We start from the raw sequence: 18,636 nt of genomic DNA on the forward strand, positions 1-18,636 counted from the left end.
CATGAACAAAAATCTCCCTCTCAATCATACGCAGTAGAGAAAAAAAAGTGCCTTTAACTTGATTTAAAAAACGTTCACATTGGATGCTGACTTCAGCTCTGCTGCAGTTTGTCCCACTTCTTTGAGGACAGTAACTAGATGCTCAGAGCGGCTCCTCCGCCTCCTGATCTCAGCTGATCAGAGCACACAGACAGACACTCTACATCCACATTGCAAATAAATTGCGTCTGTCCTCTTCACCTTGCATAATGTTTCTCTTAGGTTTACAAGCAATTTATCCCATCTCTTATCACTCTCTCCCCCTGACTCGGTATGTGGGGCATACTGCACCGAGTCAGAGGAACATCCTCGGAGTTCGTTTCTCCTGAACATGTTAGTGCTTTTATTCTGTTGCTTCTCCACCTTGGTCTTCCTTTTTCCTTTAGCTTTGCGGTGTAATCGCTGTGCCAAAAGCCACGTTAGAGACTTCTGCTGGAACATCTGCCATTAAAACTCTCCCCAATTCTCAGATCGTGAATGCGCTTTGACTTTTTGATGAGCAGCTCGAGCAGCCAATAGTAACAGCCAAAACAGCTCATGGATCGCGCTGTTCATTGGCTGAAGTTCAGTGTCACGCTCCTGTATTTCTAAAGCTCATTTACAGGACCAGGAGAAGGGGAAGAGATTCACTGTCTATGAATTTTTTACTAAATGACGCAAAAAAAAAAACTTACATACTGCAGCTTTAAGTACAAGTGAAATTTCTAATTTAAAAATATATTCAAAAAAATACAAGTACCCATAAAAGCTACTCAATTACAGTAATGTGAGTACTTGTAATTCATTACTTTCACCTCTGGACTCATCTCCAATCGTAAAATTTCATATCCCAAAGACAATGTTTCAGCATCAGTCTTTTGGTCCTTTCAACAACAGATAATGGAAACTTCGATTGATACCAAGAGGTTGCTGCCCTGTGATGCATCTGTTGCCAGGCTCTCTCATTGGCTTTCTCCCCCCGCTGTGCAGATGTTTACAAAGAGACATCACCAGCTCACATTAAAGGGTTCAAGTTGTCCCCTCAGGCTGTTGCTATGGAAATAACCCTGCCGCGGTCGCTCATTCATGTTTGATTAATTGTTTTTTTCCCTCTATTCTGTGCTGTTGTCTGCACAAAGGCCTCATCATGGAAACACATCATGATGGAAACAAGAGAAAAAAAAAAATGGCATATATTTGACATATTCTCAATCTTTTGACTTTTCTTGATTTTAAGTCTTTTATTTTGTATTTTTAATATGTTATAAAAAAAGATGAATAAATAATAATGCATTGTTCATTATTTGATTCTCTAGCCCAGTGGTTCTCAAACAATTTTGGCTCAAGTACCCCCTTTGTCTGACTACAACATTTTGCTTAGAATACGATGGAAAAAAACCAACTCTAGAGCATAATGATGTTAGCACTCATTTTGAAGAATCTCACTTTGTAAATAAGTAGAGTAAGTATATAACAGTATTTAGTGCCTCCTGAATGTATTTATTTCTGTAGTTTTGATCATTTCTGGTCACTCCCGCCTGGTGTGGGACCAAGACTGACTCTTTTAATTGCAGTTCTTGTTATAATTCAGATAATTTTCATTATCACAGTCAGTATCTGGTGTGACCACCATTTGCCTCACGCAGTTCAACACATCTCCTTGGCATAGAGTTTATCAGGTTGTTGATTGTGGCCTGTGGAATGTTGGTCCACTCCTCTTCAATGGCTGTGCAAAGTTGCTGGATATTGGCAGGAAGTGGAACATGCTGTCGTATACGCTGATCCAGAGCATCCCAAACATGCTCAATGGGTGACATGTCTGGTGAGAATGCTGGCCATTCAAGAACTGGGATGTTTTCAGCTTCCAGGAATTGTGTACAGATCCTTGCAACATGGGGCCGTGCATTATCATGCTGCAACATGGGGCCATGCATTATCATGCTGCAACATGGGGCCGTGCATTATCATGCTGCAACATGAGGCCGTGCATTATCATGCTGCAACATGAGGCCGTGCATTATCATGCTGCAACATGAGGTGATGGTTGCCAGACGCCATCGAATGTGAGCATTTGTCCACTCAAATCGAACTTCGGTCAGATGGAGACCCCGATGAGGACAACGAGCATGCAGATGAGCTTCTATGAGACAGTTTGTGCAGAAATTCTTTGGTTATGCAAACGATCATGGAGGTGAACATGCTGGATGTGGAGGTCCTGGGCTGGTGTGGTTACACGTGGTGTGAATGTACTGCCATATTCTCTGAAACGCCTTTGGAGATGGCTTATTGTAGACAAATGAACATTCAATTCACGGACAACAGCTCTGGTGGACATTCCTGCAGTCAGCATGCTAACTGCACGCTCCCTCAGAACTTGAGACATCTGTGGCATTGTGCTGTGTGATTAAACTGAACATTTTTAGAGTAGCCTTTTATTGTGGCCAGCCTAAGGCACACCTGTGCAATAATCATGCTGTCTAATCATCATATGCCACACCTGTGAGGTGGGTTGGAATATCTCTGCAAAGGAGAAGTGCTCACTGACACAGATTTAGACATATTTGTGAACAATATTTGTGAGAAAAAAGTATTTTGTGTATGTAGAAAATGTTTTAGATCTTTGAGTTCAGTTCATGAAAAATGGGAGCAAAAACAAAAATGTTTGTTCAGTATAGTTAAGTTTTAAGGGTTTCAGATAATATTCTAAAAATATTTATCCAATAGTTCTGAACTTTGGGGCACAATGCAAAACTGTGCAGCCAAGTATCGTCTGCGACTAATCATCTGTCACACGTGGAGGAGATCTCAAATAACTAAAAATAAACATTAGAAAACTCCATATTTGTAATGTTTTCATTTGTTAATATTCCTCTCTCTCAAGTACCTCCTGTAGTGCCATTGTGTTCCACAAGGGGTACACATACCCCCATTTGAGAAACACTGCTCTAGCCCTACTTGGTCAGAGGATAAGCATTTGCCTTTTGAAAATTCTAGATTGCATGATGTAGCGCTGAGCTACAGCAACCCACTGGGGCCAATTAGGATGCCAGCGGAGCCTGGAAGTGCCGAGCAGATGCTTTTGCCACTATTTATTAAAATCCAATCGGCAGGGGCCCCTCCAACAGCTTGTTAAACTCTGTTAATGTAATTAGCTTTCACTAGCCACTGTTTTCACCACATTATCAAATACAGGGGTCTCAACTTTGCTAATTTAGACTGATTAAGCAGGTCCGGCACTGTTGGGTAAAGCTTGTGGGAAGGAGCTCCTCAGAGCTGTCACTCATGTTCCACAGGCACATAAATTGTGATTCTTATAGTTCGGAAACAGCTTTGACCTAGAGTTTGAATTAAAATAATCATGATGGGAATTTATTTTTGATTAAAATTTCACATCTGCAGATTTTACACAATCATTCACATCTTAAGCTTTAGGGTATTTATAGTGGCATGGTAACAGAACTTCATGTACATTTTAAATTCATATTCCCCTTAGAGCAGTGTTGTAACAATTTGTTTTAAAGTAATTTATTTATAAAGCGCTTTTTGCAGATAAAATCACAAAGTGCTGTACAGAGATGTGAGGAAAATACAAGTGAAACATCATAATAGAATAATAAAACATGGGTGCATATACATCATAACAGCAGCATCATAAAAGGATAAAAAAAAAACATTTAAAATCCAGTTAACTAAAAGCTTTGATGTAAAGCGAATTCTTCAACCTTTTTTTAAAAGTGACCACACAGTTGAGCTCCCAGAGAGACTGGTGCAGGTTATTCCAGAGTCTGGGGGCCACAGCCTGGAACGCCAGGTCTCCTCGGGTTTCAAATTTAGTTTTTGGGATCTTTAGAAGACCCTGACCTGAAGACCGAAGGCTTCGCCCTGAAGTGTAGGGGCACAACAAGTCTGAGATATATTGAGGGGCCTGACCATGTAACGCTCACAAAGTAAGAACTAAGATTTTGTACTCTATTCAAAAGTTTAAGAACTATTGGATTAGAATCACGATTTGTTGTTGCCGATTGGATTCATGGACGATATTAGTTCATCTAGAACGATTCAATCCGAAACAATTCAGTGACATGAAATCGATTCAGTAACTTTTTAGCCAAAATAATGATTCAACCAGTGTGACTGACACGGGATACTGGACGGTGCAGGGAAGCTTTGATAGATTCTTGTAGTTTCTTGTAAATCATCTATAAATGTATTATGGACATAAGCATTTCATGGCAAATGTATTTACATTTTATTTGAATAAAGTCCAACCAACGCTTCAGTTTAAATTAACTTTTCTGCTCTCATTTTCAATACTCAATACGTTCTCAATAAAAAATACATACTGTATTAGGTTTACCTAACTCTTCTGTTTGATTTTTCCACATAAAAATAATACAATTTTAATATACAAAATGAAGTGCAACCAAGATCTTTTCATGTAAAATGAGCAGTAGTTGAACCTGATACTGATCATTTTAACATGATGATGAACATGAGGGTTCTGCAGAGCTAATGCTAACAAGCTAACGCAACATGTGCTGCTGCTGCAGTGAACGCTGCCAGAACGGCCTGGTGGTCGACGGTGAACACAGTGAGCGACTTTTTTTATTATATATCTGTTGTGTTAAAGCCAAAGTTTTCCTACACACTGGACCCTTAGAGACATTCATATCATATATTTTTTCTTTTGGATCATGAATCTGCACCTCCGGTTTATTATTTGATTCCAATAATCGGATCGATTCCTGTTTAGGTCGTGGCTTTTTTTTATTTGATGAGTGCGGCTTTCTAGACGAGTGTCTGGCTTTACTCAGAGATCAGTGCGGCAGATTATTATTATTATTTTTTTTTAGTGTGGCAGATTTAACTTGCTGTCCTGCTCATTGCTTACAGCTGGCCAGGCTGACATGTAATTGTAATTGTTACCACATGAGAAGGGCACTGTTTTTGTGTATATACAGTATGTATTTCAAGACCCTTTTTTATGCCATCAAGTCTCTTTGGTAAGCTAAGTGATAGAAATACACACAGATACTGGTTAAAGTTACTTTTTTTAAATTATATTTGTACTGTTGTAACTTGAAATGTGTATACGTACACATCATACATGGTGCATGCAGCCAGCTCTGGCTGAACGTCTCACATTTCAAACAGCTTTGTTTGCATTCTCGTCTCTCCTGCCAACGTTTCGTCAGGCATCACTCATTACAACATTTGTATACAGCACAGGTGTACTTTGAAATCCCTATATAAATAAGGACTACGTGCAATGGTGTGAACGCTAAAATATAATCCTCTAAAAGTATATACACTGTAAAGAATAAAAAGTTGACTTTACTTTTTAGGAAAATGCAAACTCGTTGCCCTAAAAAACTAATTTATGTTGACTTAGATCAATTAGATTTGATTAACTTATGACTTAATCAAATTTAATTGATCTAAGTCAACATAAATTTGTTTTTTTTTTTTAAGCTAGTGAGTTTGCATATTCATTTAAGGTAAAGTCACTTTTTATTTTTTTAGTGCACACACAGAACTACAACAACTTAAAAAAAAAAATCAGAAATCAGAAAAGTTTTGTTCGCCAAGTACAGTTTAAAAACAATACAATGAATTTAACTTTAACTAAATTTAACGCTACAATAATAATAAAAATAAATAAATAAAACCACTTGCTTCAAAAAAAATCAACGGTTTCCATTTTGCCTTAAAATCATCCAATCATGGATTCTCCTCTGGCCCTACGTCACCGTGCGATGAGGAGGAAGTCAGTGTCTCGTCTATAGACACGCCCACTCATGAATATGCATAAGTAGGACGCAAATCATTCTGTTTGTGTAGAGTTGCTCAGAAAGTGACTTTTCAGAGGCTAAAACCTGGGAAAATAAACCTCAAATACTATGTTTTTGGGGTTTTTAGAACAAATGGAGATGGGTGAAAAATTGCATGACATGGGACCTTTAACTATGGTTGATATCAAATATGTTTAAATATATGGCAACAATGGGTTAAAATGTTTTTGCTTTGCTACTTTACATTAACCCAGTTTCTTTTACAGAAATTATTGCAAAAATAGCTAAAAATGTACTTACATGTTTTTTTAAACGATATTATTGCCAGTGCTGCTGCTATAAACATAACTATTTATGTGTTTATTATTCCACAGAGACTTTCATTCTCCCGTTGCTGCACTGAGCTGTGTTCCTGCCAGTGTACTAGTCAGGCAAATCCATGATCATTATTTTTACAGAAATCTATTGCACTGGACCACAAGTGCATCCATTGTACTGATTTTAAAGGCAAATAAATCATAAAAACGGCCCATAGCCATAACATTAGCTCCTACTATAAGATTAATGAGGTTTCTCTCAGTATTTGTACTGGCAATAAATCACACGTCTGTAGCTGTATATAAAACTAGGGAACCTCAAGAACCTGCCTTCTAGTTTGTAATTGATCCTAAACTCTATGAAGCATCTTTTTTTTTGTTCACAAGTGTAGCATGTCTTCTCATTTCATCTCTTCACTCGCTCACAGCCAAAGTGTTTTTAACAAAGAAACTGAAAATCAATCGCAGATGCAATGATAGACATTCAAGGTTAGCAACCAGCTTTTGACAATAATGGAGTACTGGAGGAAGTGCTTTCTCTTCAAAATAAATACAAAGTATGAAAAATGTTGAAATCAAAATCATTGGATGATCACAAAATCAACAAATACTATTATAGAAAAAAAAGAATAGAATAGAATACCCCTTTATTCATCCTCAGAGGGGAAACTCACATTTGTAGCGACACACTATAAAAGTAGGGCTAAAATAAATATAAAGATAGTAATAAACATAGGATGATAGTGCAAAATCATAAGATAATAGTGCAAAAAATCGTAGGATAATAGTGCAAAAAAACATAAGATAATAGTGCAAAAAAACATAAGATAATAGTGCAAAAAACATAAGATAATAGTGCAAAAAATGTAAGATAATAGTGCAAAAAGGTAAGATAATGGTGCAAAAAACATAGAATAGTTCAAAAACATATTATAGTGCAAATACAAGATAATAGTGAAAAAAACATAGGATAATAGTGCAAAACCAAATGATAATAGTGCAAAAACTTAAGATAATAGTGCAAAACGTTCTCACATGTTTGTAGCTGGATGACTGTAAAATAGATATGTATTTATTTCTTTAAATCACAAATGTTCCTTTTTCTTTTTTTAATCAAAAAGATAAGCCTGAATGACAATTTTTACCTCCTGCATCTGACAAAGACATCTTTCATGCTCCTTAAAAAAGTACTCCATAAAAACTTCATCCTTCATACATTTAGGCTGTAGAATGATGGTATTTTGGGGGGAAAAGCAATGATAGATAGTTCTCAGTAGAAGAGTCGGCTTGTAAAATCTTCCCTCACAGACTTTGAGCCGTTGATCAAAGATTATTTCACTATCCACCTGTGATTGATGTCGCTGAACTGCAGGTTTAAAGAGCCTCCTCTGTGTCACCGTGGGTTACTGATGAGTGCGACTGTTTCATCCCATCCTTCATGCTCGCACACATTCACAAAATATTTGCCAACAAAGAGCGGCTCGTATAAGTGGGTTTTTTAGCTCGTCTTTTCATGGGTGCTCACACTGCGCCTTTGCAGTGTTTCTGTGTTTTTTTTTAACATTTTACAGCTGTTACTTTGCTACTTTGTTACAGCTGTTAGTTTTCAGGTCACAGTAATAATTTACGATTAAATTAATAAAACGAATATGGTGCAAAATAATGTGTTTTGTTAGGCATAGATCTACTAAAAAGGACATTTTAAAGATTTTAGGCCACATTTGGATAAACAGTGGAGGATTCCTATAGTATGCATCTTTTAAAGACATCTGTACAGCTGTTTGATTTATTATGGGTCAGTGATTTGGTCTTTCTTTTGTATTTGGTTGCTTTTGATGAATTCATTAAAAATAATGTGTGGACAGAAAATGCCAGGGCAGAATTTTTGTCCCAGTCCACCCCTGGTATATTTTTGTTCATGACATTATATTATTATGTAAGTGTGCATGAGTAGTAGGGGTACATGGCTTCAGGTAAAATGTTTTAAGGGGTACGGGACTGTGAAAAGTTTGGGAACCACTGGTGTAGTGCATACAGTGTCTACATCAAAGGTCATCAATGCAAAAATAACATTCAGGTCGAGCTGTGCAATTAATAAAAAATGTGATTATGATTATTTATTTTTTACATATTCTTTATTTGTTAGGAAAGTTAAAGGCAAGTCAAATTGTCTTATATGGGAACACTTTGGGTTTGATGATGAACTTTGGGTTTGATGTTGAAAACAACAAAACACTACGTGTAATGCTGCGTTCACACCGGATGCGTCACGAAATGTCCGTACGTCCAGATTACATACAAAGTCAATGGATAAATGTGTCCCAGATGCCAAATCTTTCCTGTGCGGCGGTGTGGTCCGATCCGCACGTCTCAAGCGCACTCCCAATTTTACGCATATCCGCACATTCGCAAGAGTTGAAAATATTAAACTCCTGCGACTGTTTCGCATGACGAAAGCCAATCAGAGTCTTTGTTGACGATGACATCAGACCGTCAACATGGACACCGGTCTGTTCACCCATTCAACTATGGAGTAGAAGCTGTGTGTGACCACCTGGAGCTGTATGACACGGCCTTTATAACAGGGACCAGACTAGGAAGAGGAGAATCAGCGAGGAGGTGGTAGTAGCAGGTAAAAGTTCTCTCTGTAGCACTGAGCTAGGATAGCATTAGCCGCTAATCACACCAGCTTTTTTCACTGGTGGTTTATGTTTTTGAGAGGCGAAAAAGGAGCACAGCTCCTCGCTTCAGCAGGCAGTGAAACTCACTGAGTTGGATGTGTCGTTGGTGGGCGGGGCTTTGCTTCAGACGTGCGTGTGAAGCGAATGGGGACATTTTTTGATCCTGCGGTGCATTTCGTACGGCAGATGTGTTCGGTGCCGCAGAAGACGCATTTGGTGTGAACGTAGCATTAGAAGTGTTTTTTTTTTTTTTTTTAATGCAAGAGTGAACGTACTTGATTTTAGTGTTTAAAGGATTTAATTCATGTTTAAAGAATGTGTTTTAGATTTCTTTGTACAAAAAATAAAAATAAAAACTTTTTGGTTGACAAATATTCATTTGAATAATCGTGATTTCAATTATGACTAAAATAATCGTGATTAATCGAGTATCCCTCCATGCAGGGTCTGTTTTTGCTTGCATAATGAGTTTATTCAGATTATTTAAGTGCTATGACCTGCTTTTATTGTCCAATTTTCATTCTTCCTAAACACTGTTGCTCTCTGCGTCTGCGTCGTTTTTGTTGTTTTTATCACTCTCACCCCTCCTTTCTGCTTTCATTTGCTTTCTTTTACATCCACTGCCATTCTCTCTTTGTGCACTTCACTCTTTTCACTCATCTCTCACTCGCTCACACTTCCTATCACTCCCTCCCTCCCTCCCTCTCCGTTTCTCTCTCTCTCTCTGCTGTTTTGATAGTGACGCAGTTATCAGGCTGTCAATTCTAATCTTGTCTTGCCAGTACAGTACTGTCCATTCAGAATTACAGCTCCTGCATTCCCTCCATCTCTCTCTCTCTCTGCCTTTCTTCACCTAGCGCCCCATCCATCTCCCTTTCTCACTGTCAGACAACAGAAATGCTGATGGGATGAGGGAGCGAAGGCTGACACTATGGTTCAATCTTTGCTGGTAAACTAGAAAGCTGCATGCACAATATATTTATCCTCTCGTACTGTGTACAAGATGTGGTGGTGGTCTTACGAGGCAACAGCTACGTGCTGATTTTGGCTCTATCTGCCAACCTGATTCCCTGACACCGTTATCCACTGCACGCTTTATTTGGAGAAGGGACCTTTTCTTTACAGTGTGACTGAACTGTTAGCAGCAAACAATGACATAACTGCATTCTGTGAATAAAAATATATGTGGGAACATCATCTTTTACTCATCATATTAGAAAAAAAAGGCGACAACTTTAGTTTCTTCTCATGGTATTAGCGCAGATTCAAAGCCCCCCAATAATTCAAAAAGTTTGGAAGTAAAACAATATACAAAGTATTTTTTGGTGGGTTTTTTGTTGGTTTTTTGTTTCCATTGCATTAGATCAGTGGTTCTCAACCTTTAAAGCCTGTGACCCTCACATGGTTCCCGCGGACCCTTAAAAAGTTTTAAATTGCATTAAATTCATGAATCTAAAAATGTCTGAAATCAATTTTTCAAAAGCCTTACATTTTAACACATAATAAGTAAGATTTTATGATTGTAATTAGTCTTATATTTCAAAATAAATGGTAAAATCTACCATAACATCACGCAATCACGACAGTGGAACCAACTACAAAACAGTGACGTGGTTGCTGCGGGACAGCGCTTCATGCTTTGTCGCAACTTTCAACAACATGGGGAAATGTAAACAAAGATTTTTCCTGAAAATTTTTATTTTTTTGTATTTTTTTTTTGTTTTATAGATTTATGGCTATTTTTGTAGCCATCTTGTGTGTTTTTGGAGTAATTTTGTTTATTTTAGTCAGGGTTTTTGTGTGTGTAAAAAAATGTACCCTAACCTTATGTCATTGATTTGGCATGTTTTTCCCCAATTGATTTTACTGTGAAGTTGGTCTTAAATTTAATTTCAGAAGGCAATAAAAAAGAGATTTTTGGGGCCCATCCATAAAGTCAGCAAAATGATTTATTTATTTATTCGTCTGAATAATATCCACTGTTATCCAGGAAGATTCGTATTATTTGAGCAATAGTATATCGTCATCTTAAAGATGTAAATCCATGTTTTAATCAAAAATAAAATGGGTTCAAAGTGAACAAAAATGGTGGAAATGTTGGTGAAATGGGATTTTTAAAACCACAGAAACTGTTTAAAAGTTGTAAATTAGAGTGACAGAAAAAGTGATAAAAAGGGTAAATATTGGCTTAAAAGTGGCAGGAAAAAAGTATGAACAATTAGTTTAAACTGGCAAATAATTGACAAGTCATGAATGTGGTAAAATTGGCAAAAACAATCATGAATTATGGTGAAAAGAGGTTAAAAATGGCAAAAATGGGTCAACATATGTGACATTAGTGGGAAAAGTGGTGGAAAGGGTTTATAAGTGCTGAAAATGGAGAATGGAGAATTGGCATAAATGGGATTTATATTGCAAAAATACGTTAAAAGGAGCAAAAATATGGCAAGAAATAGGTTAAAATGTGGCAATTGGTGTTGATGCAGAAAAAGGTTAAAAACAGGCAATAATGGCCTCCACTCTATTTTTCATAATTTCAGCTCTATTATAGGAAGTGGGCCAGCTGTTTGAACCGATAATGTCAGAAATTAGACCAGAATGCACTGCAGCCACAAGATGTTGCACCATGAATAAATAATGTCCCTTTTCCCCTCAAAAGACAACAGTAGTTGTGATAATTATCACTGTTTTGTGCACCTGTGATGAAACACATCAAAACAAAGTGAAAAAACAACACTCTTAATGCAGTAATTCACCTGGAGTGTTGCATATACCTATCCAGTAAAGGTAAATGTGTTTAGTTTGAGAATATACAGTATAACCGCAGTGACTGAGCATGATGCATCATTTAGACAACCATGACCGTGTCCATAGCGTGCATGTTTTTGATGGTGGGACAACTCAGAGGAAACCCACATAGGCGTGAAAATGAACTCTGCATAAATTGTGCTCCAAGTCTCCAGCCTAGTAACCAATCAGGAAGTACTAACCATTTAACCCGTAGGCTACCAATTGTAGCGTTGCTCAAATGATTTTTATTTTTGTTGCATGATCAAAAGAGTTATTTATGGCAGAAGCAGCGAATAAAACATTAAATAACAAAGCCAAGCCACAGACTTTGGTATTCGTTTTAAAACTGGATGAAATTTGTATTTTACCACAAGGATTTAAGACAGAGGTTCTCAACCTTTTTTGGGTTTATGATCATGTCAGTAAAGTGTGCTATAAATACAGTGTATTAATCAACAAAGTGACAGCTGATATAAGATGTGCCACCCCATATATTTTTATACTCCAATTTTTTTTTTAACTAGATTTATATTTGAGAAAGTTTAAGAATATAATACAGTTATTTAATATTTTTTGTGTGTGATATTCATTTGAAAAAGTATATATATATATACATACATTTTTGTAGTTTTCAGGGTCACTGTAAATACATATATTTATTTACAATATATATTTATTTTTATTTATATATTTTATTTTATATATACAACTTTGAGCAGTTATTTTACATACTATATTTATATACAATTAATTTATTGTTTTTATATTATATTTTATTTTATATATATATATATGTGTGTATTATGCACAATTTTAAACATATGTATACATTTCTATATATATTTCTATATATATTTATTTATTTTTATTTTTTTTACAAATTACTAGACATTTCAGACATCCTCATTTTAATTCCAGGTGATCCCACATTGGTCCCAACACCAAGGTTGAAAAACACTGATTTAAGAGATGCAATACTTGATTAATATAATCTGTAACATTTTTTTTTTTTTGCGTTACACTTCTAAGAAATGATTTGTGTACGTCTGTAATGAAATGTGGTTTCAACTGAGAGGAAAGTGTTTGTTGTTGTTTTTTCTCAGCTTTCTTTGTGAATAATAGACAGCGTTGTCATTTCATCCTCTGTGATCTTTCACCTGTATTTACTTCAGGTCACAAACGGGAATCTTATATGAATGGAGGAAAAAGAAAGAAGTGACAGAAAACGATCTGTTGCTCAGTTGGTTGATTGTGAAGCGTTGCTCGTGTATCCAGTGTATCATCATCACTCTGTTCTCCGTATGAATGCATGTGAATGTTCCTGGAAATTATTTAGCCTCCTTTTTTCTTTTATTTTGTCATTTCATTAGCTCTACCTGCAGTTTATTTCATTTTCACTTCAAAGGCTGGTGTGGAACAGATGTCGTTTGAAATGCCTGTCTTCTGCCTCATTGCCTAAAAGTGAACAATGATTATTTTTTAATGAAACAATGCTCATACACACACAGACGCACACACATATTGTAAGCTGTGAAATAGACAAGCAGTATTTTCACATCACCCCCGAATGGAAACATTCATTCATTTTCGCACACGGCACAAAAATCCATTTTGAAGTTTTCCTTTAGCTGCCAAATGTGCTCCTGGACCTTGAATTTTGATTAGTTAATTTCATGCTGTGTGGAATACAGTGTGTTATTTGGCAAATGCTTTGCTGAAACAATGCAATTTTTGCAAAGGCAGTCATTTCCCGTTTTCCAATTGACAGTGAAAGAGGAAAACATCTTTGTTGCTTAATCTGGTGATAAGTATGCATTAGATGGAAACGGACGTGTTTAATGTCCTCCAGTTACTTTTTGATGCTCACACAGGGACACATCTTTTTTTTTTCCTGGTGATATTTATTCCCTCCTGTGGAGTTATAAAATTACAACCTTGTTTGAGAAAACATTTTAAATAGTGTGCAATTTCTAAAATGTTACAGGATGAAATAATGATAATGGGGTTCAAAGGTTCTTTGTTGATGATGATGATGATACAAGAATCATTTGTATCACATTTAAGCATGTCATTATGTACCCATAAGGGCTATAGATAGTGTTTTTTTTTCCTTCTGATTCTAATAACAATATCACAACTATCCCATCCATCTACAGCTCAATCCATCCTCCTCATTTTCCATTTTCGTTCCTCTCCTGGCTGATATTCTCTCTCCACAGCAAAGAAGGCAATTTTCATACACAATCACAGCCAGAATCAGGTGACCTGGATTTGACTCTCAGTCAAAGCCCCTGCATGGAAAATGAAAATGTATTCATGTGTATTGGATCAAGTACATCAAACAGATGGAAGCGGTTGAAGCTTTACTGAAAATGTGGAGCAATTGCAGCGTGTTAACTGCTGACAAACTAGCTTTACGCTCACAGTACAAAAATGACAAATTAACTCTGGTTTTTCAATTCTTTTTGATTCGACAAAACACAAATTCCATTTTTTTTACTGGATTTGGATGAAAGAGACAAAAATAATTACTTTTGGTTCTTTCTTAATTCATCGAATGCAACTTATTTTAAAAATAAGATGAAGAAACCCAGGTCTCTACTTCTTCTCAACAGTGGTTCTCAAACGCCTACTTTTGAACCCAAGTACACACATATGTCCGACTACAACATTTTGCTCAGAATTCTGTGAAAAAACCAACTATAGAGCATAATGATTAAATAAATGAATAATAGCACACATTTTAAAGAATCTCATGATGTAAATAAGTGGAATGAAACAGTATTTAGTGCCTCCTAAATAGATTTATTTCTATATTTTGTCCTTTTATTTCTAAGTTGTCTTTTCTTTTTATTATTCAGTATAGTTTTCTCTTATTTTGTGTGGGGTTTTTTTTGTCATTTTTATGTGTTGGTATTATTTAAATCATTCTATAGCAATGTATATTTTTTTGGTTGTTTTTTTTATGTTGTTGTGTATTTTTCTCTGTTATTTTGTAGATATTTTGTGTATTTTTCTCTCATGTAGTGTGTATTTGTTGTCGTTTTGTGAGTTGCTGGTAATATTCAGTGTGATAATAATTTTTAACCAAAAATAAATATTATAAATTCCCATATTTTTAATGCTCGCAGTCTTTAATTTTCCCCTCTCCCTATCTCACATTCCCCCTGTAGTACTATTGCATACCCCGATTTGAGAAACACTGCCTTATAAAATGTGACCTTGATTCAGTTTTCTTTATACCCTCATAAATCGCATAGATGCTGTATGTTACAAGTGTCAAACTCGCGGCCCGGCAGCCAAATCCGGCCCTTTGAAGCATCTAATTCGGCCCACAGGAGAAAGTAAAAATGACAGAGAAAACATGAATCTTTGTGTTAATGAAATTCAACAATATTTGCAGGCCTCACAGTTTTCCCGGAACTTACTGTATATCGCATGATTGCAGTAATTTGTAATGTTAAACTGTTGAAAAAACTCAAAATTCTTACAAAACCTTCAAATTATCACATAATATTTCCCTTAATTAAATAGAAATTGGTCACAAAATCTAGGAAATTTAAAGTCAAGACCCTGTTGGGACTGATGTTTATCACTTTTTGCTTAGATATTGTCAGTTTCTTACATATATTGTATTTTATGTATACATAGAAATGTAAACTATGGCACAATAATGTTGAAATGACTCGTTTTCCCACATAAAATCTGTGGCCTGCTTGAGATTGAACTGCTCCATATTTGGCCCTCGAATACCGCTGCTGTGTGTGCTTTCTACTGTGTGCGTGAATGTAAAACACGTCTTCATTTCTCACAGTTTCCTTGTCATTCTTCTTCTCCCTTCCTTGTTCTATCTGATCAGATAAACAGTGAGAAGCGATCCTCGGTGGAAATGATGAAGCCCAAACCCAAACCTCAAAAGAAGAAGAAAAAGAAGGACCCCAATGAGCCACAGAAGCCTGTGTCAGCGTATGCACTGTTCTTCAGGGACACCCAGGCGGCCATTAAGGGCCAGAACCCCAACGCCACCTTCGGGGATGTCTCCAAGATTGTGGCGTCGATGTGGGACAGCCTAGGAGAGGAACAGAAGCAGGTACACAATACACACAGGTCATCACAAGTAGAAGCAAAGTGTGTGAAAGCATGTTGGGTTGGGATACATCAAAATGAAAATTATTATTAATGTGTACTAAACTCACTAAAATCAAGGCATTGCAATTGCATTATTAAAATAATGCCTAAAAGAATAAGTCAATTAAAAAATAGGAATATATGTATTTAGCACTGACATTCAGACAATGCATAATATACAACTAAATAAAGAATAAAGATAGTCAAATTAGTTATGTTCTCTCATCAAAACACAAAGTGCATTTAATGAAGAGCAGCTTCTCTGCTTTATCACAGTGAATCTGACCACACCATTTGTTTGTCATGATACGATATATGCCTATACTAAACAATACAATATACATTGCGATAAATCACAATATCAATAATAGCAAATTTCACCTTTACAGGTACAAAATGGTATGAAATACAATTTATTTCAATTTGTTTAAACTTGTGAGAACAAGTAAATGGTAACTAACTGTAATTCAAGTACCATTATCAAAATGTTTATCTAACTGTCAAATAACATTTTTCCAAAAATGTTTAATTTTTGCTTCTTCAACAGATTCTGATTCTGTTAAGTTTTTTATTTTATTTTTTTTTAAGTGACCACATCGATCTATAAAAGTATGTTTTATGAAAATAAAGTTCCATCAACTTCCAAGCTAAAAGTAATTGAGGAGTGAGGCAGTTTAACAAGGTCTGATGTGGTTCACTGACACCTAGTGAACGTGAGTTTACGTCCATTGGCATTTGTTTTGGTTAAAAAACATGATTAAAAAACCAATTTGGACATTTTTGGATTGGTACGATAATCGTGCAGGTAAAATAATAATTTTTTCTTACCCGGAGTTTCCACTGGATACGTTTCCCCTGCGCCACGGCTCCAATGCGGATTTGCTCCGCTGTCCGCCATCCGGCGATCCCCACCGAGTGCGCCACGGTGCTGTCCGGTTGACGTCACCAGACCAAGGAGTTCTCGCTATATTTACATAATCGTGCAAGAACGCTGTTAAATGAAGTGTTATAAAACTTTTTTTTTTTTTTTTAAATAGAGAATTACAATGACATATACATTAATAAAGTTCAGCAATATTCACAAACAAGTACAGATGCAGACGGGCATTTATGTGGTTAATAGAACCAGGGAAATAGATTGAATTACATATAATTAGAAAAAAATAAAAAGAGAGAGAAAGCAGAGGAAACATAAATTAATAAAGATAAATAAATAATGATAAAGGGGTGACAGGATAACACATTAACACTTTTCAGACATATATTTATATATTACTTTATTTAGTTTCACATGTTGTAAGGTATTAAAATATAAAGTTTACCTTTTTTTGTTGTCCTAGCCACATTTTTTAGCTACAGCCAACAGAGAAGAGATAATATGATGAAATATAATCTGGTGTTTTATTTTGAAAAGTAACTGGATGTTTTAATGTTTAGTATGTGCTTTACTTCCTGTTTCACTGTATTTGCTCTGTGTTGAGTTGTTGCGTCGTGCTCCGGTGTCCACCAGAAATAGAAGTCCTGTGTATCTCTGCTGGAGGGCTCCGGACTGTCAGAACTTGGACGGAGCAGATACGCAGCGCAGCGGACTTTAACACATAGACTAAAGTGTAAACGAATCAGCTCCGGTGGCGCGGCAGAGACGTAACGCAGCGAAACCGCATCCAGTGGAAATTGGGGGTTACACTCTTAGAGCTGACACACTCTAAGAGAGTGAACTTTTCATTGTTGGTTTGTCTCAAACTCTGCTTAGAAGATGCTTTAGTGCTCAGATATACAGGCCCTTTCCAAAAAATTAGAATATCATGGAACAGAACCCAAGCTGCTTGAAGTCCAGTGTGAAATTTCCACAGTCAGGCATGATTTAGGGTGTAGTGTTCTGTTCCTCACCCGTCTTCATCCAAACTCTTGGACCTTGATTCCCGAATGAAAGGCACACTTTACTTTCATCAGAAAAGAGGACCATGGACCACTGGCCAACAGTCCAGTCCTTCTTCTCCTCTATATGGTGATTTCCTCACAGTATTCTAATTTTTTGAAATCCTGTTTTTGTGGGTTTTATGAGCTAGAAGCCCAAATTATATAAATCAATACTTGAAATTGTTTAAATTGTGGGCCCTGAATCTATAATCTATGAAAATGTTACATTTTGAATGGAATTATGGAAATTAAACAACTTTTCCATGATATTCTAATTTTTTGGAAAGGGTCTATGTCCAAACCGCAGTCAGGTTGGCCCGTATCCAGACAAGCACATGCTGGCTGCAGTGTTTGCTCGCGTCATCACAACATCTTGTTTTGGCTGTGTTGTTTCAGTGAAAAATCTCTTTCGATGCATCACCTATTAATCTCTAACTTGTAGAATTTAAAATATAATCAAAAAATGTACATTTATGACCATGTTGATACAAAATAAGGCAGCTAGTGGACTTTTAAACAGTAGCCCTTCTTCTTTGCATAATCACACCTGTTGTGCTCTCTGTGGGAACCAGCAAGCAGTCAGTTGTTTTTTTTATATGTAAATACATGCATTCACTTCATTTAATCCCAGACTGACCTCCTGTAAACTCCATCACTGTAGTTACACATGATTAATTCAGAGTCCACTCATACAATACCCTGATAGAGATGGATGATAGATGAGACCCCACACATCAAAACTGCCATAAATATTTACTTTTACGCAGATGTTTAAACATTCACACATCACAACTACACAAACCTATTGTTGAGCACTCATACGTTTACATGTGATCCCACCAGTAGATGGCGTGCACACTGCAGCAGTCTTTAGTTGACATTATATCTACTGTGTAATTAACAGAACATGGATGTGAGCTGCAGCTCACCTTAATGAGCTATAGCTCTTCTCTTTCTAAAGATAATCCATCCGTTTATCCCCACTCCCCT

At 36.4% G+C, this 18,636-nt stretch overlaps 1 protein-coding gene across 4 annotated transcripts in view; it reads left to right on the plus strand.

Annotated features, from left to right (window-relative positions):
* Positions 1 to 18,636, plus strand: part of LOC114467258 (TOX high mobility group box family member 2-like) — a 262,292-nt gene that overhangs the window by 233,054 nt on the left and 10,602 nt on the right. For all 4 annotated transcript variants that reach the window (XM_028453431.1, XM_028453430.1, XM_028453428.1 and 1 more), the window contains one exon: positions 15,458 to 15,688. In XM_028453431.1, the coding sequence (XP_028309232.1) occupies positions 15,458 to 15,688 (231 nt within the window). The remainder of the gene's footprint in view (positions 1 to 15,457; positions 15,689 to 18,636) is intronic.

Source organism: Gouania willdenowi, chromosome 7 (assembly GCF_900634775.1).
Source record: "Gouania willdenowi chromosome 7, fGouWil2.1, whole genome shotgun sequence".
Taxonomy (NCBI): domain Eukaryota; kingdom Metazoa; phylum Chordata; class Actinopteri; order Blenniiformes; family Gobiesocidae; genus Gouania; species Gouania willdenowi.